This window comes from Tenrec ecaudatus, chromosome 4 (genome assembly GCF_050624435.1).
Source record: "Tenrec ecaudatus isolate mTenEca1 chromosome 4, mTenEca1.hap1, whole genome shotgun sequence".
NCBI lineage: Eukaryota > Metazoa > Chordata > Mammalia > Afrosoricida > Tenrecidae > Tenrec > Tenrec ecaudatus.
The window spans coordinates 9,969,152-9,996,489 of NC_134533.1; the positions used below are offsets into that span (position 1 = coordinate 9,969,152).

Genomic DNA, 27,338 nt, shown 5'->3' on the forward strand with positions numbered 1-27,338 from the left:
AATAAGACTGTCTTTATGGACTATGTTATTCCAACTGTCTTAGATTGCTCCAGAGACTCTAATTCTGAGTTCTCAAGTGACTCAGTCCTTCAAGGTTTTTTTGTTATGGTTATATGCTCCATGCTCTACTATATATCTGGATATATTTGCACCACATACAAATACATATGCAGAAATCCCTTCTGTCAAACCTATATAAACTCATGGGTGTAGTTCCATTGACCTTCCCACCCCTGTTCAGCTTGCATATCTACCTATGTATCCAGACATGGATTATTATTATTACCATTTTTATGGAATTATGTGTGTTAATATTTGTGTTTGCTGCCTTTAACTCAGTGTGTACCTCCCACTGGTCATATTGTGCTGACCTCCCCTTATTGGTTATTGCCTCTCCCTTCCCCCAAGTCAACTCTCTAGTTAGCAATGTCTACTCCCTAGGTAGCAATTTCTACTTCTTACCCCTCCTATCTCTGTTAATCTTCAAACAAATTTTCTTTCTGTGTGAAAACGTTTTCTAGATTTTTGATAATAGTGGTCTCATTCAGTATTTGTCATCTGTGCTTAATGTATCCTATCGATGTGTTTCGCAGATTCATCGTTATTCTTGAATGTTGTGCGAGCGTTCCTTGTGTGATTACCCAATCACCCACTCATGGACACGTAGACTGCGTCCATCTTTTTGCTAGTGTGGACAATGTTACGATGAACATGGATGGACCATACAACTATTTGTGCTGTGACTCTTCTTTCTCTAGGACAGACACCTAGTGGTGGGATTGTTGGATCAGAGGGCCTTTCTATTTTCTTCTTTATGTTTCTTATGATTAATGATAAAATAATTGCTGCCTATTAAATTCCTACTGATTAGCTCCCCTATAGGATAGCACAGAGTTACGCCACAGGGTTTTCAAGGCTGTCCATCTTTAGGATGCTGACTGCCACACCTATTGCTCACTGGTAGGTCTGAACTGCTGACCCTTCAGTTAACAGCCAAGTGCTTTGACCACTGAATCACCAGGGTTCCTCGATTAATGATGTGTATTTTCTGTTTACAATTTAGTAAATTACTCGTTTTAAATTGTTGAAGAGCAAGGATGTTTCTTTGAGGACTGAGGTGCACCTGACCCAAACCATGGCATTTTCAATGGCCTCGTGTGCGTGTGAAAGTTGGACATTGACTAAGGAGGACCAAGGAAAAAGCAATGCATTTAAATGATGGTGCTGGTGAAGACTACTGAAAGTACCATGGGCTGCCCAAAGAATGACAACCCTGTCTTAGAAGAAAGAACAGTGAGGATTCACCTTCGAAGCCAGGATGGAGAGACTTTGTCTCATGAACTGGGGACATGTTGTCAGGAGAGACTAATCCATGGAGAAGGACATCCTGCTTGGTAGAGTAGAGGGACAGGGGAAAGAGGAAGACCCTCGAGGAGATGGATCGGCACAGCAGCTCCAATGATAGGCTCGAATCTGAGGTCCACTGTGAGCCTGGTGCGGGACCAAGCAGTGACCCTGAGTTAGCGTGGACTCGGTGGCACCTGACAACAGCAACAATTTAGTACAGAACTGGAAAGGAGACCCGTTTTCCATATTTCTTTTTATTTATATATTTTCTAAAATTTTCACATTACGTAGCAATGATCTTGAGTCTCCCCCGCCCCCCCCCTAATTTTCTCTTTCATCGGCAGCAGCTCTTAGGGTTTCTTAAAACGGTGTCACTTTCACACAAGAATCGTCCTTTCCTTTTTTTGAGTCTTTTTTCCTAGAGCAAAGAAAATGAAACCAACAAACAGGTGAAAACAACAAAAGCATGGGGGCAGGAGGGGGGGAACATATATGTTCTGTATTCTTTAAGCTAGCTGAGTCTCTGGTAAAAACCATGGTCCCTGCCTGAGAGTTCAAGTCAGTCGTGTGAAGGATCATGCCACGTTCCCAGGGCAGAATTTGGATAAGTATTTTCTTTTTTTTTTTCTTTTACATTTTATTAGGGACTCATACAACTCTTACCACAATCCATACATATACATACATCAATTGTATAAAGCACATCCGCACATTCCCTGCCCCAATCATTCTCAAGGCATTTGCTCTCCACTTAAGCCCCTTGCATCAGGTCGATAAGTATTTTCATAGTTGATGTTCTGACCTTTGGTCATGAAGGCATGGGCCAAAAGAGTCCAGTTGGAAAGGGAAGGGAAGAGCAGAAATATTGAACACGTCGTTCCCATTGGGCACCATTCTGAAGCCCTTTACCGTACCATACCTTTAATTCGTTCTCTTTTCTCAGCACTTTGATCCCAGGGAAACCAGACCAGACCAACTGACTTTCACAGACCACCCAAGAGGGCTCCTTCCTTGGGGCTGGACGTCACCTTTGCAAGGACCCTCGTGTCCTCCATGTAGGCAGACGTCAAGCCTACGGCTAAGGAAAGTCACAGCCAGCTCTCAAGGGCTCGTGAACTGGGCAGGGCCAATGTCTAAGGGATAGGAATCTGGTGTTTGGGTCTGTGCACGTCGGTGAAAACCATCAGGGGTGTCCGTCACACCGGGAAGGGGGAGCAGAAGAGACCTAACTGTGGTCTCTTCACCATTGAACCTACCGGTGCGGCTGGTTTTAAGATTTCAGGTCAAGTCTGACATTGCTGTGGATGAGAATGGGCTGCCACCAAACTCATGGTCCTGCCATGAGTGGAAATAACCACAACAAGAACCTGCCTCGGGAGAAAGGGCTCTTGGTGGTGGTTGGCCTTCCTTGTCACAGAACAGGGTACAATCTTCCCAAGAAAACAACTAAGAGGTTTTACTCACAAATTTTCCACATCCTGGATGGTGTCCGGCAGAGGCCGATTCCTGGTTTCAGGAAGAAGAAGAACAGCAAAACCAGCCAGGATGGGGGCGATGCCATAGATGATCCAGGGCAGCGGGCGGGAGTATACCATTAGGGTCATCAACAGAGGGGACAGGGCTGCCCCACTACCACTGGCCATTATATTGATTCCTGAAGTTCTTGCCCTTGAGATGCATGCAATGATATAAATAAGTCTGGTAAAATGCATACAGGAAATATTGAGATGCTATTTGGTTCCCATGATGAGGACCACCACCGCAGAGTGTTTGGATACATGGAGATTGGGTGCATTCCCTTGCTATGCCGTTGGGCTGCTAAGCTAATGTCATGGTCAACAGTTCAAAACCACCAGCTGTTCCATGGGAAAATTACAAGGCTTTCTATTCCCATAAAGAGTTATAGTCATGGGAAACCTACAGAGACAGCTCTATCCTGTCTTCTAGGGTCCCTATGAGTCAAAATCAACTCAATGGCTATTTGGTTGGTTTTGGTATCTGATAACTCTTTCTCTCAGGTTCACTGCTGCATTAAGATGTATTTTGATGTTTAAAAAAAAAAAAAAAAGATAGCCGTAGCACCTACCATTTGGGAAGTCCAAAAGTTGAGGTGAGATGATTCACTAAAGGTCTTACAGAGTGCCTGGCAAAAAGTCAACTTTGAGCCACTCCAGCTATAACTTACTTTTTTTTTAATTTTATTTTAACAATTTATTGGGGCTGATACAATTCTTTTCACAGTTCATACATATACATACATCAATTGTATAAAGCACATCTGTACAGTCTTTGCCCTAATCATTTTTTTCTCTTTTCTTCTTTTACATTTTATTAGGGACTCAAACAACTCTTACCACAATCCATACATATACATACATCAATTGTATAAAGCACATCCATACATTCCCTGCCCCAATCATTCTCAAGGCATTTGCTCTCCACTTAAGCCCCTTGCATCAGGTCCTCTTTTTTTTTCCCCCTCCCTCCCCTTTCCCCCCTCCCTCATGTGCCCTTGGTAATTTATACCTCGTTATTTTGTCATATCTTGCCCTATCCGGAGTCTCCCTTCCCCCCTTCTCTGCTGTCCCTCTCCCAGGGAAGAGGTCACATGTGGATCCTTGTAATCAGTTCCCCCTTTCCAACCCACTCACCCTCCACTCTCCCAGCATCGTCCCTCACACCTCGGGCGCTTTCCCTCCCTAAGCACCAGTTAGCTGGTGCAGCTCTCTTTGGACCCGACAGAGCACTCACACCTACCTGATTAGGGTGGGGAAGAGTTCGCTGGAGTGCAGATGGGCACAGGCACCCGTGGCAGAAACAGCGCCCATTCCCAAAATGGCCAAGATCACCCGGAGGGTCGGCTGTTCTGAATAGAGGGAGACCAGTGAGATCTGAAACACTGAGGGAGGAGCTGAGGGAAACCACTCCCCCAACATATGAGTGAGAACACCCCTATCAGATGCCCTTGCAGATGTAAAGCATGTTGTAGAGAAACCGCGCAGAAGAGAATCTGGAGTGTTTTCTGTGTTGAGAAACATGACTTGTGGGCATATTCGATCGTAAATAGTTCATTGGAGATGTTAATTGCACATGTTCACTGACTAAGCTCTCGTTCCCATGATTAGAGTGAATACTTCACTGCTCCGTATATAATCGAATCCAGTGCAATGCAATCCCTTCCCACAATTGAGAAGAATGTAATTAATGTGCTTGACACAATGGATGGATGGATGGATGGATTGTGATGAGTTGTGCGAGCCCCCAGTAAAATGATTTTTAAAAGAAAGAAAAGAATGTAATTAATCAGTTGAAATAGGCATTCCTTAAGGTGTAGTCTGCCTTCAGATTATAAATATAAGGGGGGATCCCGCCCAAAAAAAAAGCGGATTTTTCCCCTCAAAGCTATGTATTTACATATTTTACAAAACAACCTTATCACCTTCAAAGTACTCTCCATTACACTTAATGTATTTGTCAAATCTGCGATTCCAGTCTTGCAAGCATTTTAAACTCATCTGTTTTGATAGCTGACAGCACCTCCCTAGTTGTTTTTTTTTCTTCACCTCTTCTACATCATCACACCACTGTCCTTTCATGTCCCTCTTCGTTCGAGGGAACTAAACGAAGTTGCATGGAGCGGAGCAAGGTCAGCTGAGTAACTGGCGTGGGGCAAGAGAGGCATGCTGGGTTTTCTTTTGGGTTTTTATTTTGTTTGGTTTTGTTGTTTTGCCAAAAAAAAAATGGCATACTGAGATGACTGTGTGAGCAGGTGCATTGTCGTGGTGGATAAACCAGTCCCCCATCTGCCACAAGTCAGGCCGTTTTTGTTGCACACTTACACCCTCTTTTCAGAACCTCTAAATAGAAAGCTTGATAAACAGTCTGACCTGATGGAACAACCCCTAATGCACTATCCCCCTCACATTAAAAAAAAAAAGCATTGGCTTGATCTTTTATTTCACTTGACGAGTTTGGGGGCGCAGGGTGGCAATGGTGTCTTCCACAGGTGTGACTGATGTTCATTTTCAGGGTTATAAGGATTGTAGCAACACGTCTCATCACCAGTAATGACTTTAGGAATATAGTCTGTTCTTTCAAACCAAGGCGTGTCTCTAGTCGATGCTCTTGTTGCTGGTCCATCAGTACCCGAGGCACAAATTTTGCAGCGACCCAAATCTTCCCAAATCTCATTAAAAAATCTTCCATTCCCCAAACTTCCATTATCATTTGCTGAACTGAGCTCCAAAACAGTCCAAATAATCTCCCCATCTCTTCAAAAGTCCATGATTGGTCTTCAAGCACAAGTGCACACATTTTGTTGACATTTTTGTCCATTCAGGAAGTTGGCAGATGTCCAGAATGAGATTTGTCACCAATCGACATTTCATCTTTATTGAAATGAGAAAACTACTCATACACTTGAGTTTTTCCCACAGCGCTGTCCTTGTCAACTATGTTCAACGTCACAACAGCTTCTGCGGCGTTTTTCCCGAGTGGGAAACAAAATTTCACAGCCACATGCTGTTCTCTTAAATTGGCCTTCACCAAAAAACACCCCAAGGTTCGAACAAAACTGCTTTTACCAAAAAAAAAAAATCACTGTGACCAGAGAGAACCTTCCCAGGTGATGTCACTGAATACACTAACTCAGACCTTCATGCTCCCTTAGTGGGACAAATTGGGGGGGGGGGGTATCCCTTCATAGGTTTTTTGACAGAAGTAACCTTTCTTTGGTCCCTGATTCTGTTTGTCTCCTGACCTGTGAATCTTGGAACATGAGCCAGCAGAAGGCTCCAGTTTGTCACCTGACCTATGGGTTTTTGGTGACATAGTGGTTACAAGTCCAGCTGCTAATCCCAAGGCAACAATTCAAAACCACCAGCTGGTCCATGGGAGAAAGAGGAGACTTTCTACTTCTATAGAGAGCTATAGTCTCAGAAAGCCACAAGAATAGTTCTATATTGTCCTATAGCATCAATATAAACTTGATGGCGGTGAATTTGGAGTTTTTGTTTGTTTTCTATGTTTGGGGAGAATTCACTCCTGCATGAATATTTCTTATAATCTCTGTGCTAATATGAAGGGGACTTCACAAACTTTGTGGAAAATGGGACTAAAGAGACAAAGATATTTTTCCACGAACTTTTTGATGGACTCACATATATCTATGAAGCCCTGGTGGCACAGTGGTTAAGCAATGGGCTGCTAGCCTTGAGTTCAACCGTTTGAAACCACCAGCTACTCCTCAGAAGAAAGATGAGGCATTCTAGTCCCGTAAAGAGTTACAGTCTCAGAAAATCACAAGAGCAGTTCCACTCAGGGTTCTCAGGGTCAGAATTGGGTCCCCATGAGGAAGAATTGACTCAATGGCAGTGAGGTTTGGTGTGTGTGTGTGTGTGTGTGTGTGTGTGTGTGTGTGTATGCACTTCTTACTGGTTCAGTTTCTCCAGAGAATCCTGACTAAGACAAGCAGTGCGTAAAAATATTTTAGCTATTACAATAACTCCCTGCATACCCAGGATTTTCCAGAGGGCTGGAGGGGAGAGTGGGGCTGCAGGAGTTTCTGGTTTTCATTTTGCCTGGTGCCTCCTGTCATTCTGAGATAGAACATAGGACTGTCCTATGGGAAAATTCTGAGGCATCTAAGACACCCATGCTCTGGAGTTTAAATGGAGGTGCAGATACGATATTGACCAGGGGCAAGTACTACCCCCAGAGAATAATGAAAGGAGAGGACTACAAAGCTGATGGGCTGAATGAAGAGACATTTAAGTTGGAAAATTCTTCAACCATCAGCAACAGAGCGCTCTCTAAGGCGAACAAAGGCCAGGTTGCTGTGCACCACAGGAGAGTTTAAGAATCAGGTGTCCACCCATTGTTTTTAAAATATCATAAGAGCTTTATCACGTGGGACACTAATTAGAATTGAAGTCACCCTCTGATCCTATAAAATCCATTACTCAGCTGGGAGGTGCAGGAAATGTGATGAGTGTGCCCTAATCATTCCATGTGACCACTTCACTTGGTAAAATTAAAATCCTAAGAAGGGATCTTAATATACTTAGCCCCTTCTCCCCACAGTGTACTTCTCTACCAAAGACAAAGAACGTTTATGTTTGTGAAGTTAAAACGACCTCCAATAAGCCAAGTTGGCAACACAGACACACAAGTGGATGCAGAGATCGTGTGTGTGTGTGTGTGTGTGTACATGATCCTGGAGCTGTTACGTAACAAGAGCCCAGAAGATAAGTGAGCATATTGTGTCTCCGTACTGGGAGACAATTGCAAGACTTCGTCCCTCAATGATTGTTATAAAATGTGTAATCAGACCAAGGACAAGTGGTTAATTGCTGTTCGAGAGAAATGCCAGGAAGAAATAGCCCCATTTCCCAGATAATTCTCAGGGAGGATGACAACAGTCATCTGTCGGGGCTGACTCTTAGCTGGCCTAAATCTTGATGGTAGAATCTATCCTCAACCTCCAGATTGGTTTCGGGGCCTGATGCGTGAGTTTCCTTGCCTCCCAGCTTCAGAACAAGACTGCTTTTCCGTTCCTCTGATCTGTGATGTTTTCTTACCTTGCGGCACAAATGTGAGGACCAGAACAGCAATGCCCAACATGAACTTGAAAATCACTTGGCTCTTTTGACGGCCAATTTGTCTCATTGCCCAAAGGGCCACACCTTTGGCTATGAGGGAGGTGATGCCAAAAAGGACTTGAATCAGGAACACATTGTTCCCCAGGTGCTGGAGATTAAACAACAGGCCAAAACCAGACATACTGTTGACGAATCTGCATTGGGCAAGAGAAAAGACACATCACATGACTGATTGAGAGCCTGTGCTTTGCAATTAGCCATCACACTGACCCAGCCAACCAATGGTTGGTAGTGACGCATGCACGCACTGTGCATGGTAGACTAGTTCTTTCTGGATGATGACTTCAAAATGATCATAAAATACTTGTATGATCACGGGGATCAGAATTGCTAAGTTTGGGTTTGGGAGAGGTGTTCTGTTTGATTTGGGTCTTGTGTTTTTGGAGGGGGCAGGTACGTTCTTTTGAATATGATCAGGAGAATACATGACAGGATGTCCTAAGAATGAGAGTGTGTCTGTATTGCTAGTTGGCTTTGGGTTCCATATTTATATATGGAGAAATGCATTAGGTTGTATATATTTTTAACACACCTTATTGTTGTAAGGGTTTTTTTATCAATTAAAATGGAAATAAGCAACGAGGAAGCATAAAAGCCAGGGATTGACGTCCTCACTCTCAGTCTCCTGGGATGCATGAGCCTTGTAAGGTGATGTGACAGGCTTGTGTCTGCATGGTGTGATTATCTCCGGAGAGCCTTCCCATACCCCTTTCAACTAACTTCAAGTGTCACAGTTGTGTGGTGCTTTCCTCGCCCTTTATCTCTCAGACTGTCCCCCACAACACTGGTGCATCCTTTGAAAGCTGAAGTGCGTTCACTATTCTGACCCTCCTCTCTGAAGCCTACTTCACAAAAGACGTGAGTTGGATCCATTTTCGCAGGGTGGGTGAGTTGAATAGGTCACACAGAGAAGGCTTGTTCTGCACTTCCTCCCGCTCCTCCTGCATGGTGGCTTTCAACTCCTGCAATAACAGCAACAACAAACAGTTATCAGTCACCATCCAAGTGTCAGGCTTTCGGAAGAACACAGAAAGCCCAACAGAGAACAAAAAAGACACATCCCCTTTCTGTCTAGCGCAGTGATTCTCAACCTTCCAGTGCCATGACCTTTAATACAGTTCCTCATGTTGTGGTGACCCACCCACCCCCAACCATTAAATTATTTTTGTTGTTACTTCACAACTGTCATTTTTCTACTGTTATGAATCGTAATGTAAATATCTGATAGGCAGGATGGATTTTCATTGTTACAAATTGAACATAATGAAAGCGTAGTGATTAATCACAAAACAATATGTAATTACATATTGTGAAATATTCATTTCTAATTACAAATAAATGAAATTTTGTCTTGAAGCATGGCGTGTCATGGGGAACAGTCTTCACAGTGGCTACTAGTATATGGGCGTATCTGGAGATGAGATAGAGGAGCGGTGTCTGGGTTCCTACAACCATCAGAAATGTGTGTTTTCCAATGGTCTTAGGTGACCCTGTGAAAGGGTCATTCGACCCCCCAAAGGGGTCAGGACCCACAGGTTGAGAACTGCTGCTTTAAGCAATCAAATTTGTGTTATCTATATATTAAAGCTTGTTATTACACCTTCCTCTAATCCTGATGTTGCATTCTTCTTTACATAGTTCAGCTTCTCAGATTATTTACTCAACATACAGAGTGAATAAGTGTAATGAAAGGATGCAACCCTGATACACACCTTTACTGATTTTAAGCTGTGTTAGTCTGGGTAGACTAGAGAAACGAATTCATAGACACACTCATATGTGAATAAGAAAGAGTTTTATGTACAAGAGAAATTGAATATTGAGAAAACATCCCAGTCCAGTCTAGATCAAGTCCACAATCAGTTATTAGCCCATATGTCCAATACCAGTCTATAAAGTTCTCTTCAGACTCATGAAACACATGCAATGATGCAGAATGCAGGAAGGTCACAGGCCAGTGGGTGGGAAGTCTTGTGGATCCAGTGGTGTTGCAAGCATCTCAGCACTGGCAGGGATCTCCACATGGCTTCTCCAGCTCAGGGCACTAGCATTGTTTCATATGTCTTGTTAGCTGCAATGTCTCCCAGGGTGTCCACAGAGAGTGTCTCTCCCACCTCCAAAGAGGAATACAGGAGCTCCCAGAATCCTCAAAGGCCAATCCCACAGAGGGGTCTCATTGGCTATGACCTGATTGACAGGCTAGACTCCACCCCTTCACTCTTAAGCCTCTCAAATTAACAAACGATTATATAATATCCCCTTATTATATTTGAAAGACAGTCTCCTTGGTCTATGTGCAGGTTCTGCATGAGCACAATGAAGTATCTAGATTTCCCTTTTAACTCAATGTTATCCGTGGTTTGCTATGAGCTGCACAGTCAAGCGCCTTCCCACAGTTAATTAAGCACCGGTAAACATATTTCCAGTATTCCCTGCTTTCAGGCAGGATCCATGTAAAGTCAGCAATGACGCCCTCTATTCCTTCTCCTCATCTGAGTATAGCTTGGATTTCTGGCAGTTCCCCGTTGATGCACTGTTGCAGCCATTTTTAAGTAATCTTCAGCACAATCGTTCTTCATGTGATATGAATGATAGTTTGTTTGATAATTCTGCATTCTTTAGAATGGGCAACAAATATCTCGCCCAGTTAGTTGGCAAGGTAGCGGTCTTCAAAACTGCTTGGCATAGAACAGGGAGTGCTTTCAGTGCTTCATCGCCTTCTTGAAGCATTTCAGTGAGCATTCTGTCCACTCCTGCAGCTTTGTTTTTGGCTAATCCTTTCAGTGCAGTTTGGACTTCTTCCTTTGATACCACTGAGTCTTGAGTATACGCTACCTCTGTGAATGGTTGAATGGCAACAGCTCTTTCTGTGTAGTCGTTCCCTGGGTAGATGTATTCCTTCCATCTTCTTTTGATGGTCTCTGCATTGCTCAATAGTTTGCCCATGGAATCCCTTAAAATTTCAACTCAAGGCTTGAATTTTTCCCTTCAGTTCTTTCAGCGTGAAATAGGCCGGGTGTGTTCTTCCATTTTGACCTTCTCCATCCAGGTCTTTGCACATTTCATTATACGACTTTATTTTCTAGAATTCCCCTCTGAAATTTTCCATTCAACTCTTTTCCTTCATCGTGTGTTCCATTAACTTTAGCTACTTTATGTTCAAGAGTCTGATTTTCTTCCCTAGCACAAACACGTTCATCGATTAACCAAAGGGATGATCCTAATTAAATGAACACTTTGCAATGGTTGTATGTGGAATGTTTGTAATAGAAGTCATCGAAGACGATAACAAACAAAAAACAGGATGGAGATTTGCTCAATGAGCTGAGTTTATTCATTCTCAGGTAATTCCTTCAAGTGATGATGGAATTTTATTCTATTTTTTCACAGGTCCATGTACAGGTGACATTGTTCATAAAACATTCCATGACTCATTTTTCATCTTCCAATTTGCTTGTAATCATATTCTCCATCCCATCCCACTCCTGGGGTTGGACCAAAACACTCGCTGTAAAGTTGCAGAGAATCCGAGTTTCCCTACTATCAATTATAGTTTCTTCAAGCTTTTCTCCAAGTTTACAAAAAAAACTGTGTGGTTTTCAAAGTGATCTCGGTTCTCATGGTGAGATGTTGCCCTTGGTAGAGATGACAGTCAGGCTTGACCATGCACCCATTTTTTCACAGAGCCATTCCCACACCTAGCCTTCATGTATTCATCAAAGCCTTTGCTGTCTACCAGGCATGCTCTTCGTACCAACTGCTGAATGGTAGCCCTGGTGAGCTTACAGGAGCAGGTGGGCAGAGTGGGCAGAGGAAAGTCCAGTGGGTTAGCATGGCATGCACAGTCTCTTCTGAGATCCACTTCCATCTTTTCTTTCTTTCATGTCTTTTTAATGAACCTTTGCTTTCTTCATGTATGATGTTGGTGATATATCCCACAATTCATCAGTCATCTGCCATTTATGTTCAATGCATCATATCTGTTCTTGAAACTCAGGTGGAATTTACTCAAGGTTATAACTTGGCTCTCGTGGACTTCTTTTAATATCCTTCAGGGTTAACCTGAGCTTACATATGAAAAAATGATGGCCTGTTCCACAGACAGCATCGTGCTTTAATTTAGCAGATGATATTGAGCTTCTCCAAGGTCTCTTTCTATGGATGCAGTCCATTTGATTCCTGTGTACTCCATAAGGTGAGGTCCACCTGTAGAGTTGTCATTTATGTTGTTGAAATGCTGGTATATTATTTGCAATGATGAAGTCATTGGTTTTACACAATTTTATCCAGTTTTATGGTATCAACAAGGCCATATTTTCCAAGTACAGCCTTCAGTATGGACTACTCTTCATGAAAAAGAGAACAAAAATTCTCACAACTAGACTAATAGACTAAATTTTTTTTAATTTTTTAAGTTTGTGGGTGTTATATTTTATGTCCACTTGACCTGTGTGAAAGTAAGTGCAGGAATGGAGTCAAACCTATCAATCAGGTCATAGCTGATGATGCTTCCTTAGGGATGTGACCTTTTCTGTATGAGAAACAGTGAGAATTTCTCTCCTCTCTGTGTGCCTTTGCCCTCCCAGCTTACTGGGACTCCCATCTGGCTCTGGCAGTTGTCCCATGTGGGCCACTGACCCTGGGAGTCAACCTGGAGCTGTCAACACCCTGTCGCATTCCTACTAACCTAGGATCCACTCGACTCTGCACCCACTTGCCTGTGAGCTTTCTACGTCCCACTTCACCTTTCTGTATCATTGACCTGTAGCTACGTGAATCTGAAGACGGCTCCATTCAGATAGCACCAGATCCATGAACTTGAGTTGGACTGGACTGGGATGCCTTCTTGATATAAAACTACTTCTTGATATACACTCCTTTCTTATACAAATATGAATGTTACTGGTTTTCTTTCTCTAGAAAACCCAGCTTAACACAAAGTTATAAGGATTTCATTTTACTTGAATCCACAATCAATGGACATCAAAGCTCAAACTCAATGCCATTGAGTTTAATTCTGACTCATCTAGCCTATAGGGCAGGGTAGAACTGCCCCTGTAGGTTTCTACGACTGTAACTCTTTATGGTAGAAGAAAAGCTCTTATGGGGATTTCTAACTGTTGATTTTGTGGTTAGTAGCCCAACCTTAAGGGCAAATCTGCTGCCCAAAATCCCTTTAAAATGTTGAAAAACAAAGACGTCACTTAGAGAATTCCACGATATTTTTAATCAACTCATATGTTTGCAAAAGCTGAATCATGAATAAGGGAAAGTGCAAAAGAATTGATCTATCTGAGTTATGGTGTTGGTGCAGCACATTGAGTATACTGTGGTCTGTCAGAATAGCAAACAAATCTATCTTAGAAGAATGCCAAGCAGTATGCTCTTTAGAAGTGAGGATGGGATACTTCAGGTCTCATGCCTTAGACATGTTGTTAGAGGGACCAGTGGCTGGAAAAGGACATTATTCTTGGTCAAGTAGAGAGTCGTGGAAAATGTGGTGGACTTTCAATAAGATAGACTGACACAGTATCTGCAACAATGAACTTAAACAAAGCAAAGACTGTGAGCATACCAGAGGGGTGAGCAGAATTCTCTCTATTGTACATGGAATCATGGTGAGTTGAAATTGACTGGATGCCAACCAGTAAGAACAATATTCTTGTCCTCTCTCATATTAATGTGAAAACCCTTCAGAGCTTGGGACCCTGATTGAATGGGTTATTCATGGTTTAGCCCCATACCCAGCACATTATCATTGTTTGATCAATATTGACATATGTGCACAACATGATGACTATTCACTTAATGATCCATAGCACTAGCTTCCTTTTACACAACTGTGGTGAAAAACAAAAAGAGAGAAAGGCTTTCTCTGAAATCCTTATTTCACTTAATAATGCTCTTGGGATGTAACACACGAAAAATGTAGACTCTATAAATGGAGGCTGTTGAGAGATGCCCAGGACTAGAACAGTACTGGTACATAGTAGATAACCTGGTGGGCACTCATGAAATGTATCTTAAATAAAAGAGTTCATAAGTGAGTAAGATAATAACAATAATAATAACTGAATCTTTCTTATGGACTCTTCTGGATGGTCGCTCACCCTTCCTTCTATTGGCCTGGGTGTCCTGAAATAAAACCCACAGATTATTAATGGAAAGGAATGGGTTTCTTTCAGTCACCATACTTTATACAATTAGAGAGACTATGCACAATCTCTCCATTTTGAATACTCGGTGCTTTGGGGCTTCTGTTGTGGGAATTAAACAGTAAAAACTGCATGTACTCATTGTCAGTGTATTCTCATTGAGAACTAGGGCATTCGGGGAAGAAGACCTCTCATCCTACCTGCATCTCTATTCCTATGGACACTGACGAGTGTAGAGATCAAGCCTGCCTTACCTTCATTAGCTTCCCTTTCTAGCTCACCTCCAAGGTCAGCATCTCTCCAGCGTTCTTGATTCCATTCATGCGGGCAGCTTGCCTAAGTTCCTTTAAGCCCTCTTCGAGCTTATTGTTGAAAATAAGCCATCTAGCAGACTCTGCAAGCCACCTAATCAAAGAGGAGGACAAGGGTGCAGGCCCCATTAGTTGTTTGCTATTCATCTAACCTCTGTCCTGAGAGAACATCACGTTCCATCTACCAGCCACCACTTTTTCAGGGATAGCCCACCCTCCTGTGTACCGTAGCGAGGGAAATCTGAAGATGGTCCCACATGGCATATTTCACTGCTGGGAATGCAGATGTAGGGTCCCAATGTCTCCTTTCTTTATTGGTGTTGCTGTGGGGTGCCATCGGGTTGGTTCCAACCCAGGGTGACGCACACACAACATAGTAAAACATTTCTTGGTCCTGGGCCATTCTCATGGTGGTTCCTGTGCTTGGGCCCATGGTGGCAGCCACGGGGTCCTCTTTCACTGCCCCTCTATTGTACCAAACATGATGTCTTTCTCCAGGGACTGGTCTTTCCTTACAACATGTCTGTGGTAGTTACATAATCTGGTGCCAATTTGCAAGGAGGGTGTGTGAAAGGGGGCGGTCTAGTCGTCAACAAAGGTATAACCAATGAGGCCTCTGTGTGGGCATGGCCTTCTCCTGCGAATCCTGGGAACTCCTGTATTTCTTCTCCTTGGAGACAGGAGACACCCTTCTCTCTCTAGGTTCACTCCCTTGAAGATGCTCTACTGACCAGACACAAAGCTCACTTCCTGCGAGACATCCCTGAGGAGAATCCACATGGACCCTGATGCAGCCAGAACCATGAACCTGGAAAAGCCACAGAGAGACCCCTGCTAGCACTGAGATGCTTATAATGCCACTGGATCCAAAGACTTTCTACCCACTGGCCTGTGATTGTCCTTCATTCAGCGTCACTACATGTGTTTTGTGAATCTGAAGAGGACTTTATAGATTGGTATTGGACATGTGGGCTAATATCGGATTTATGGTCTTGGAATGGACTGACTGGGATGTTTTTTTCAATATTCAATTACTTTTATATAGAAACCTCTTTCTAATACACATATGCGTGTCCATAAATTTGTTTCTGTAGTCTCCCTAGACTAACACAATGTCCAAAGTTATAAAGATGAAATCTTGCCATCCTCACTGAAAAGGTGCATTCTGACAAAACTCCTTCCCAGACAGATTTGTTCGTCCTTTTGGCAGTTCATGGTACTTTCAATATTCTTCTCCTGTGCCACAATTCGAACACTTCAATTCTTCTTTGGTCTTCTTTATTCGGTGACCAACTTTCACGTGCATATGAGGCAATTGAAAGTACCATGGCTCCGGACAGGTACACCTTAATTCTCTGCTTACTCGGGTGAAAATGTACCACAAAACTCATGAAACTAAAGCTTGACAACCCCTCCTATGTACAGACCCACCCAAGGCCTCTATAGGAGCCAACTAAATGTATATTCATAATATGTAGTCATTTCCTGGGGGGAAAGACCCCTCCATTATTTATATGCACTGACAGCCTGACAAAGCCTGAGTTCACTCCTACCCGAGTTAGCAATGATGGACACTTGCTACACAAACACGGTGTTTCCCTACATCTCCCTCCGTTGTGTAGCGTGTGAAATTGGACAGGAGCGAGTCCCACCTGTCAGGTGGGGTGCTTAAGAGGATGTAATGAGATAATGGATGAGGCTGACATGGAGAACTCCCTTTTTCATTTGCAATCATCTTCTTGTAGGAAATCTCTCATCTCGTCCCCGAGAGAGAGAGAGAGAGTCATTTCTAATTGAACAGGCTCCTTCCATTGAACCAATCATCTCAAGGAGAGGGCTAAAGCTGCCCATCCTTAATGCTTGTTTAGAATATTGAAGGGAAGAGGAGGACCGAGACATGATGGAAGCCATTCAGTATGCGGTAGGCAGGACATAACCACATGTTCCATCTTGACCAAAGACTAAACAGAATCCATGGATACTGATTCTGTGTACTCAAGAGAGCTTTAAAAAGTTCATGGGGGCAAATGAGATGAAAAAAAAATAATGGAACGTTTCTCTGAACTTTTGAAGCCTCTTAGACTTCATTTGAGGTTCCTCTAAGACGAACGAAGAGGAAAAAAAATCATACCTTGAGGACAGGAAGAGGACAAAAAGTGGCACGGAGACCGCCAGCTGGAGAGTTTGCCACTCCCGAATGGCAAATGCCAGACTCCCCAGGATGATCTGCCCGATGCTGTAAGAGCAAGTCATCAGCGTCACTCCCGTGGCCTGGAATCTGGGCACTGACCACTCTAGGGCTGAAAAGCAAGAGAAACAAGAGTTTCACATTTTACATCAAGTGGAATTTCTAGGTCAAAACCAGGGCTTAGAACATGGAAAGCGGTAGACTTACTGAGCAAAACACTGTTTGTAACGATGGTTGTGGTAGAAAGCCCAGACAGGAAGCGCAGTGAGCAGTAAATGGGGAAGGAGGGAGCCAGGACCACACACGTGTCAGCAAGCGCCAACTGGAGCAAACACCATCTGAGAATCCGCCTCCTCCCAAGCCTAACAAACAGAGAGGTTAGATACAGGAACAGGGGAAAGGTCACCAATTTTACCAAAAAGGAAGCACACTTTGAAATCTAGAGAGTGTTTTTCCAAGAAACACCGGACACTTGAGACTGGAAGAATCAAGAGGGGGAAATTCACCACAGATGTTCTCAGAAACAGCACCCCGGTTTGTCATTGGATACCAAGTACACTCAAATGTCCATCTCTTCTTTGATGTGTCTCTGGCGCCAAGAGAAACTACCTATGACGGGCTATGGAAGTAGAAAGATTATGCTTGGTGTGGCGGCGGTGATTGTTAAGGGCCATCGGATTGGTTTTGACGCATGGCGATCCTGTAGTTGAAAAATGCACCACCTGGACTAGCACCATTCCCACAACCGTTAAGTTTGAGCCGCGTCTCTCCAAAAGTTTGCCTCTTTTTTGCCGTCCCGCTGCTTCACCAAGCACGGTGTTCTCTACCAGGGACTGTGCCCTCCTGACAGTATCGTCCAAAGTACATGAGACAAAAAAACTCACCAATCTCACTGCTAAGGAGTATTCTGCCCGTAATTCTTCCAAAACAGATGTTTGTTCTTTTGGCAGTTCATGGTACTTCCCATAATTCAAATGCACCGATTCTTCTTGGTCCAACCATCCACCTATTATTCAATGTCCAACCAACCCATGCATATGTGGGGTGCACCTTAGTCTTCCAAGTGACATCCTTGCTCATCAATACTTTGAAGAGATCTTATGCAGATTCACCTAATGCAATGGGTCATTTGATCTCTTGACTGCTACTTCCATGAGCATTGATTGTGGATCCATGCAAGACAAAATTCTTGACAAATTCTATCTTTTCTCCATTTATCATGATGTTGCCTATTGGTCCAATTGTGGGATTTTTTTCCCTTTACACTGAGTTGCAATCCATACCGAAGGTTGCAATTCTTGATCTTCATCAGCAAGTGCTTCTAGTCCTCCTTACTTCCAGCAAGCAAGGTTGTGTCATCTGCATATCGCAGGTTGTTAATAAGCCTTCCCCCAGCCCTGATGTAGCATTCTTCCTCATCTAAACCAGCTTCTCTGATTATTTGCTCAGCATGCATGTTGAATAAGTACGTGAGAGGAAAGTATGACTTTCTTGATTATATTCCCTTGTTCTGTTCAAACAACTGCCTTTTGAACTGTACAGATTCCACATGAGCACAGTAGAGATTTTTAACAGGCTATAAATGCCTCTGTTCTCACATTTGCATTGAGCATTGTGGAGAGTTTGCATGGTTTCTAGAACACATGGAAGTTGAAGGTGTACTTAGGTCTCTAGGACAATGCCGTTGGAGGCTAATTCATGTGAAAGAAACATCCATCAAGCAATGTTTCAAAGTGCCCAATGTCCCTTTGCTCCATCTACACAATACGAGGGGCCTCGGGCAATCTACTTCGTATAGAATATGACCTATATCTGCCCACTGCCAGAGAGAGAGGCGACAGGGAGTTCTCAAAGGAAGGAAATTGTTTAATGTGGGGTCGGAAAGGGAAAGGAGCCATTGTTACTCATGATGGGTGAAGAGACACTGGTAGATAGTTACATTAACCACAGCCCTCATCCCAGACCCACTATGAGACATGACGCCCCTCACTGACCCATAGCCCTATGGGGGACAACACCAGAGACACAGAGTGGGAATTGCACCCGATCTGATCCCGCCACACCGAGGCAAAACATTAAGGGAGTGCAACAGAACAGTAAGGGAATGGAGCGGCGAAGTCCCCAGGGAATGCTGAAGGTGAACTTTGGGGCCCGGGCATGGAGCCCCAACAGACTGGACTGGAAAACACTCTTAAAGGTCAACAAACCATCCTTGAACTAACTACAAGCTCCTCTTTCTTATGTTTTGTTTTGTTTGTCATTGGTTTTTTGTTGTTGTTTTGTTGTATATTGTTGTTTGGTTTTGCTCTGTCTTGTTTTTGTGTATGTTATTATCTCTGCAGGTCTGTCTGAATAAGGTTGGATGAACATTGGGAGGATAAAACAACGGGACCGACAATTCCGGGGGACATGGGAGAGGGGGAGGTGGGGGAAAGGTAGTGGTGTTAACAAGCCCAGGGAAAAGAGAACAACAAGTGATCCAAATTGGTGGTGAGGAGGGGGAGGGAGGTCTGGTGGGGCATGATCACAGGTAATGTAACCAAGAGGAATTGCAGAAACTCTGGTTGGGACTGAGCATGATAGCAGGACAGGAGGAAAGTCAAAGGAAATAGAGGAAAGAGCTGGGGGGCAAAGGGCATTTATAGAAGTCTAGATAAAGACATGTACATAGGCAAAAATATGAGGATGGGGAAATAGATCAATGTGCATATATTTATAGGTTTAGTATTAAGGTAGCAGAAGGCCATTGGGCCTCCACTCAAGTACTCCCTCAATACAAGAATACTTTCCTCTATTAAATTGGCATTCGATTATGCTCACCTTCCCGACACAACTGCTGAAGACAAAGAGGGTGAACAATCAAATGTGGTGAAGAAAGCTGATGGTGCCCAACTATCAAAAGATATAGCATCTGGGGTCTTAAAGGCTTGAAGATAAACAAGCGGCCATCTAACCCAGAAGCAACAAAGCCCACATGGAAGAAGCACACTATCCTGTCAAAGGAATCAGGTATCAGGCATCATCAGAACAAAAAAATCTTACCATAGTGAATGAGGGGAGGAATGTGGAGTGGAAACCCAAAGCCCATTTGTAGGCCACTGGACATCCCCTTACAGAAGGGTCTCGGAGAGAAGACAAGCCAGTCAGGGTACAATGTAGCAACGATGAAAAATACAACTTTCCTTTAGTTCTTAAATGTCTCCTCTCCCCACCCCCCACCCCACTATCATAAGCTGAGTCCTACCTTGCAAGTCTGGCTAGACCAGAGGATGTACACTGGTACAGATGGGAACTGGAAACACAGGGAATCCAGGGAGGATAATCCCCTCAGGACCAGTTGTGTGAGTGGTGATACTGAGAGGGTAGAGGGAAGGTGGGTTAGAAAGGGGAAACCAATTTTAAGGATCTACATGTGACCTCCTCCCTGGGAGACAGACAACAGAAAAGTGAGTGAAGGGAGATGTCGGACAGGGCAAGATATGATAAAATAATAATTTATAAATTATCAAGGGTTCTTGTGGGAGGAGGTAGTGGGGAGGGCGGAGGGGGAGAGGGGAAAAATTGAGGACCTGGTGCCAGGGGCTTAAGTGGAGAGCAAATGTTTTGAGAATGATGAGGGCAATGAATGTACAAATGTGCCTTACACAATTGAGGTATGTATGGATTGTGATAAGAGTAGTATAAATAAAATGATTAATAAAAACAGGCTTCATCATACAACTAACATTCTCGATAGTAAAATGCTCAGCGCATAATATCAGACACCAGACAAGATACTAGCTCTCCCCACTTCCATTTAAATTGTACTGAAGGTCTTAGAAAAAGAATAAAAGGCAAAACGTGAGAAAATAATAAACTCGTCCCTACTTACAAGTGATGTAATAATAGATGAATTGATCAAGGTAGCAGGATATGAGCTACTGTATATACTCCAGTAAAAGCCGACCCTAGGATCAGCTGAGGCACCTAATTTTACCACAAATATGCCATTAAAAATATGCTGGAAAACTCGGCTTATACACGAGTACATATGGTAAATTAAACTATCTATTACTAATAATTAATTATAGATTAAGTGTATGATAAAAAGTTCTATAGCATCAAAATGTACCTATGAAAGAAATTGGACATAAAAATTAATAGCTTTTAAAAATCAGTTACAGAGCCCAAAAAGGAACAAGAGGAAAAAAAAAAAACATAAATCAAAGAACAGAAAATTCTATTTCTGAAGATGGCATTCTTAACCAATTGATTTATTTAGCATAATATCAATAAATATTCTCAAGAGAATCATATTTCTAACTCCAGAACTGTAGAATATATTGCTTGGTTTTGACCGTTACATAAGGCCACGTGATTATTTGTATTGGGCTTGTCTTGCTCAATACATCAGGGTATCATCTTTATCTGTGCAATTATGTATTAATGTTGGTTCATTGTATAGTAATCCATCGCATGAATAGTCTGCATTTTATTTATCCGTTCAGTTGTTTAAGGACTTTTACATGTTTCCAGTTTGAATATATTATCAATAATTGAATGCACAACTTCAAAAATATGATTTGATCATGCACTTCCTTTGCATATAATTTGTGTCTCCTCCTAGGTTTCTGGTAGTTTTAAGTTCTTGGATTAGCATATCATCAGAGACCTTTCAACCTCATGTGACACTCCACTCTCCTCTTCTGCCATTGACCCCTCTCCCCACTTCAAACACTTTATACTCCATTAAAGACACCATCAGAGAGCACTGGTTACATGGCTGGTTAAAAGAAATATTCCCACCTTAAAATCTTGTATAAATTACTGTGATTTATTCTGTGTGTATACTGTCCAGCTGAGAAAACAGTTAATGTGAAGGTGGTGGATTTAAAGGTCCCCCATTTCTCTCCTAGAAGTCCCCCAACTCCTTCATGGGAGACATATTTGGATGGTGGTAGTAATTACATGCTTATTTCATGAGTTTGGAAGACAGCTGCCTAGCCACTCAACTAAAAGAGATCAATATTTGTGCCTATTCCAAAGAAAGGTGATCCCACAGAAGGTGGAAATGTGGGGAACAAACAGTATAATTAATCTCACATGTTAATAAAAGTTTGCTGAAGCTCATCCAACAGCGTTTGCAGCAATACATTGGCAGGGAGCTGCAGAAATTCAAGCCAGATTCAGAAGAGGACATGGAATGAGGGACGTGATTGCTGAGGTCAGATGGATCTTGGCTGAGAGTGGGGTATGCACCATGGACTGCTACCAGATCTATCTTGGAAGAAGCAAATCCAGAAGAAGAGAATGGCGAGACTTTGTCTCATGTGTTTTGGTCATGTTATTAGAACAAACTTGTCCCTGGGAAAGGACACCATACTTGGTAAAATGGAGAGGCGGCAATAAATAGGAAGCCCTTCAGAGAGATTGATTGACGCAACGGCTGCAACAAATGGGCCCAAACATAAGAATGAGGGGGAGGGTGCAGGACTGGGCGGTTTTCGCTCTGTTGTGCATACGGTCTCTACGGCTCAGAACGGGTGCATGGCACCCAACAACCTTTCAGTAAAGGCACTGCCAAATGTGGGATGCCTCAAATTCCTCACACCACAAACCATGCGAAAAATGTCCCTTAATGAATGATCTTAGCTGGTTACAAAACTTAGCTTGAAGAAGCCATTTCAGTGAGAGCAAAACCAAAGTTTTACATATATATAATTTTAATACGACCAATGACACCTTGCCACACACCCAACCCATGGGCCATTATCACCTGATGGCCAGTCTGCAGATGGCCACAGCATTCATCTCAAGGATCTAGCAGGGACTTAGTGCAACAGCTAGTCCGAGGTCTATTCGGCTCCTCTCTACGTCTGTTTTCAAATACTCACAGGCTGAATTCCCTGTTGGAAAGCATCCCCTTTTCTGTGCCCAGAGGGAACTCGAGCTCGTTTATAAACCACATCACATGCGTGTCCTTCTCTCTAAGTCCTGTCCTGAACCACCTCCAGGTCTCCCCTGACTTTGCTCCAGGCTTGTTCCATGGCAAAATTGTCTTCCCTGACTCTTAAAATATTCACGGTGGCCTTTTCTTTCTCACTCTTTATTTGTATTTTTATTTTTTTATATCGTCATTCTTTTATTCTTGCTACTTTTTCTTGGTTTGGGTTTTGTTTTTATTATCGTTCCTCCCAGAGTCCCCAGTTTGTGAAGCACAAAAGTAGATGCACAGAGAGGGAAAAAACAATGCAATGGTTGATCGGGGATCTTGCGGGCGAGGCGGGGGGAGGGGTGGATAGGGAGAATAAGAGGATCTGGGAACAAACAAGGACTCCTGCAGTGGGAGAGAGCCCTGGAACTGATTGTGATAAGGTCTATGCAACTCATTCAAAAACGATGCAACCACGCAGGTGGATGATGCGTGAATACGGTACCAATGAAACCACTGAAAGAACGAAACGAATGTTGATAGACTGTGAAACATGCAGCCAATGTCATTGAGCAATATGCATAGAAATTGTATCGGATCCTAATTTGCTATATAAACTCTCACCAAAACACAGTAAAATATATATTTTTTTAACAATTTTTTGGGGCTCATACAATTCTTATCACAGTTCATACATATACATACATCAATTGTGTAAAGCACATCTGTACAGTCTTTGCCCTAATCATTTTTTTCTCCTCTTTTCTTTTTTTACATTTTATTAGGGACTCATACAACTCTTATCACCATCCATACATATACATACATCAATTGTATAAAGCACATCCATACATTCCCTGCCCCAATCATTCTCAAGGCATTTGCTCTCCACTTAAGCCCCTTGCATCAGGTCCTCTTTTTTTTCCCCTCCCTCCCCTTTCCCCCCTCCCTCATGTGCCCTTGGTAATTTATACCTCGTTATTTTGTCATATCTTGCCCTATCCGGAGTCTCCCTTCCCCCCTTCTCTGCTGTCCCTCTCCCAGGGAAGAGGTCACATGTGGATCCTTGTAATCAGTTCCCCCTTTCCAACCCACTCACCCTCCACTCTCCCAGCATCGTCCCTCACACCCTGGGTCCTGAAGGTATCATCCACCCTGGATTCCCTGTACCTCCAGCCCTCATATGTACCAGTGTACAGCCTCTGTCCTATCCAGCCCTGCAAGGTAGAATTCGGATCATGGTAGTTGGGGGGAGGAAGCATCCAGGATCTGGGGGAAAGCTGTGTTCTTCATCGGTACTACCTCGCACCCTAATTAACCCATCTCCTCTCCTAAACCCCTCTGTGAGGAGATCTCCATTGGCCGACACTTGGGCCTTGGGTCTCCACTCTGCACTTCCCCCTTCATTCAATATGGTATATATATATATATATATATATACACACACACACACACACACACACACACCATATATGGTATATATATACATATATACAAAAATATATATTTTTTAAAAAGAAAGAAACTATCGCAGGGGCGCTCACCTGTCTGAGAGATGGCTGTACACGAGCGCTCCCACCAGTGTTCCAGTCATGAACAGGAACTGAGCCACTGATTTCAGGGCCTGAGATTCACACACCAGGTCCCACTGGAAGAGAAGGGAACCAGCACAAAAGGGCTTCGCCGCAGCTTCGAGCACTTCACTGGGAGCCAGGTGCAAACACCTCACCGTGGCTGGCAAATGTCAGTGTACCTGCCCCCTGTGTTCCTCTTTGAAGAGCCCTGCAGGATCTGTGGGTTGGGCCTTGGGCTGTGACCCACCGAATTGGGGATTCAAACCCACCAGCCATTCTGCAGGATAAAGATGAAGCCGTCTGCTTCCATAATGATTTCGGCTCGGAAATCCTAGACAGGGCTGCTAGGAATCGGGACAGACTGGGCAGGGTGGTTGAGTTTATGTCCCTCGATAGCTTCCCCTCATGCACTGCCTCCTAGGGAACTGTAGCTCCTAGCAGTCCTGCCTGGCAGAGTAGAACTCCCCCAGAGTTTCCCGGTCTGTAGATGGTTCCAGAAGCAGATCATCCCATCTTTCTCCAACAGGTGCTTCCAACTGCCAGGCTTCTAGTTGGCAGCCTAGTGCTTTCCCCATCAGGTGGCCTCTTTATGACATTCGTTTACCTGTGTCAAGCAATGCTGAGCATCAGCATCCCTTTCTCTAAGAAGATGCACTTACACCGGAGGGTTGCGCTCTTTCCCTGTCTTCATCATCATTTTGTACTTGATACAAAATGGTTCTCAATCTTGGCCACATGGTGACATCAGTAGATGAAAAATTCAAATGCACTGCCACCACGTCCATTCTGATTCTCTCAGGCAGAAGAGAACTGCTCCATTGCATTGGGGAGGCTGATTCTTCCCAGAAGGCCCCATCGTTCTCCTCGGAAGCAGCTGGTGGCTTTGAACCGCTCTAGCCCAATGCATAACCCACCATGCTACCACGGCTCTTTGAAATCAAGAGGAGCTTTAAGATCTTAGCAATGCCTCATTTTTACCCCCGAGTAGCTTCTAGGACTCCTCTGGGGTGTGGTCTGAGCCTGCTCCTGGTTTTAATTTGCCAGCAAGGTTAGCATTACGGATGCAGTATACAACTTTTCATGAGATGTTGTGTACATGACTTACTTAAATATTGCCTCCGCGCCCCCCCCCCAAAAAAAGCTCTGTGACAGTAGAGTTTGTGACTATGTTTTCATTTATTGATCCAATCATCTGCACATGCCCAGCAATTAATAGGTAAGCAATCAATACTTGTTGAAAGAATGAAGAACGAAACTAGCATCGTGCCTTTTAGCCCATTACCAGTGTTACTTCTCAACACCCACATCATGAACACACAGGAGGAAAATGGTGCCTCTTACCTTCGTCACAATGGTTGCGGGGAAGGTGCTTTTTTCGTATACCCAGCCATCCACACAGGGCTCTGTGTCTGGCTCACTTGCCTTGGGGGAAGACCCATTCAAGTCAAGGAGCTGCCATTGGGGTTGGTGGAAGCGTTGGCACTTCTCTGGCTTCAGGTTCGAATCCAGTGGGATGGAGACTCTCAAGAGGGCTTCGTGGCTGAGGATCCCAGTGTCATTATGAGAGACGGTGTCATTGTCGAGGATGGGGACCCAGCAGCGATGGCCAGGGATGGCAGCAGTGAAGTTCTCCAACAGAATGTGCTGCATCGCTAGGCCATTGCAGATAAAAAGGAAACCCATCTGGATAATCTGGAACCTCCCCTGGCCTCCAACTTGATGCAGGAGGTCCTGGAATCCCATTGAGGGTGACCATGTAATCCCCAAGTAGAGGTAACAATGGCTTGATGTAGATCAATTCAAAGGAAACAGCTGCCTCTCTTTAGTGAGTCATATGGCGTTAGTAAGGCTCCTGACACTCCTTTCTCTGCGATGGGTCCAATGGCATGACTACAGGAGAGCAGCGGAAACAGCTTCCTCAAGTTCGTATAGATCAAATATCTCGCTGTTCTCAGAGGTAATGATTGAGCAGGAATACCAAAGTCTGTCTAAAGGTCTTCTCTGTTAAATATTTGTCCTCAGAAATGCCTCCTCCTCAGTACTGGACTCTGGTCAGCGAGTGTCTTCCAAACAAAGAGCAACTCACTGCTTGGTCTGCAGGGATTTCCAAATAGGTAACTTCTGGACTGAAAGCAGCCAGCTGTTTTATGATTTCCCTGTAGGGAATACAGAATGCAATTGTTAAAATCTCTTTTTAAAAACTTTTTTTTTTTAGATTTCATTTGATGGTAAAAGTGAATGAAAACAATCCTGGGTTAAATTTCATCAAGTGAACTCGCTCACTCATTTCAACAAGGGTACGATCACTCACTTTGTGACTCATTTAGTTCAAGCCATACCAGGAACTTACATTGATGTCAGAACCTGTCGTAGGGGGGAGGTGGACCGTGATGTAGGGCAGAGGGAGAAGACAGTGGTACGACCAGGGAAGGCTTTAGTTTTCTAGGTTCTTGGTTATAGCTATTCTGTTTGTGAAAACCCTTTCTTTACTCGTCCTCTGAACACAGCAAGGTGAAAGACAAGGTCTTGAAGGATTCTATAGCCCAGTGAGGAAGGGAAAGGTACTTCATTGCACATTCATGTTTAAGATAAATAAATAGCAGTTGCAAATATGCTGTGGGAGAAGAGAAGAGAAAACATGGGAAATAATGGCACACTGAGTAACACTGAACTGCCCAGTAGAACAATGTTCGCAGTTTTGTTATTGTTGCTCTTGTTAGGTGCTGTGATTGGTAGGCTTCTTGTGCCAACCTGGCCAATAAGAACATGCGGGATTAATAAGGTTGCAGTTTGACTGGAAGGCAAAGAGATCAATGACTTGGCAAGCCCCTCCTCTCTCTTACTCTCTGGTGATCAGACCAGTGTAAAGCTGCCTTAGCTAGTTCTCTGCCTCAACTTGTTAACTATACTACCTGTGGGACACCCAACCCATGGACCGTGTAGCTAGAGCTTGAGGTTCCTTCAAGACCTGCTTCACCACACTGCTGGTGTATACATTGCTTGAGCTGGAAACTGTCAGATCCTGTCATCTGGCTGGCTGTTGGTGACCTGCCGTGCTGTTTGCTGCCTGTGGCTGGACTACCTGCATTGCTCTACAGAAGGCTCAGCTGTCTGTTTCCTTGACCTTGGACCCAGCAGCCCTCGTGAGCTGAAGAACTTTCAGTATATTAACTGTTTCACAGAAGTGAGTTGA

At 43.6% G+C, this 27,338-nt stretch overlaps 1 protein-coding gene across 1 annotated transcript; it reads right to left on the reverse strand.

The window, feature by feature from the left end:
• Positions 1-1,707: 1,707 nt before the first annotated feature.
• Positions 1,708-25,888, reverse strand: LOC142446257 (organic anion transporter 7-like). Its single transcript, XM_075548027.1, has 10 exons — positions 25,487-25,888; positions 24,116-24,219; positions 16,868-17,022; positions 16,604-16,772; positions 14,443-14,566; positions 8,853-8,968; positions 7,926-8,140; positions 4,105-4,213; positions 2,812-3,015; positions 1,708-1,765 (listed from the first exon to the last, which is right to left on the reverse strand). The coding sequence occupies exons 1-10, from the start codon at positions 25,886-25,888 to the stop codon at positions 1,708-1,710; spliced, it is 1,656 nt and encodes a 551-aa protein (XP_075404142.1).
• Positions 25,889-27,338: the final 1,450 nt, after the last annotated feature.

What these genes read in the sequence shown, in the direction of transcription:
- LOC142446257 (XM_075548027.1), bottom strand. Translation starts at nt 25,888, where the DNA reads ATGGGATTCCAGGACCTCCTGCATCAAGTTGGAGGCCAGGGGAGGTTC. An exon ending in CCGCAACCATTGTGACGAAG is followed by an intron (nt 24,220 to 25,486) that starts GTAAGAGGCACC and finishes CTTCTCTTCCAG; the next exon opens with TGGGACCTGGTGTGTGAATC. An exon ending in GAGAGATGCTGACCTTGGAG is followed by an intron (nt 8,969 to 14,442) that starts GTGAGCTAGAAA and finishes CTGTTATTGCAG; the next exon opens with GAGTTGAAAGCCACCATGCA.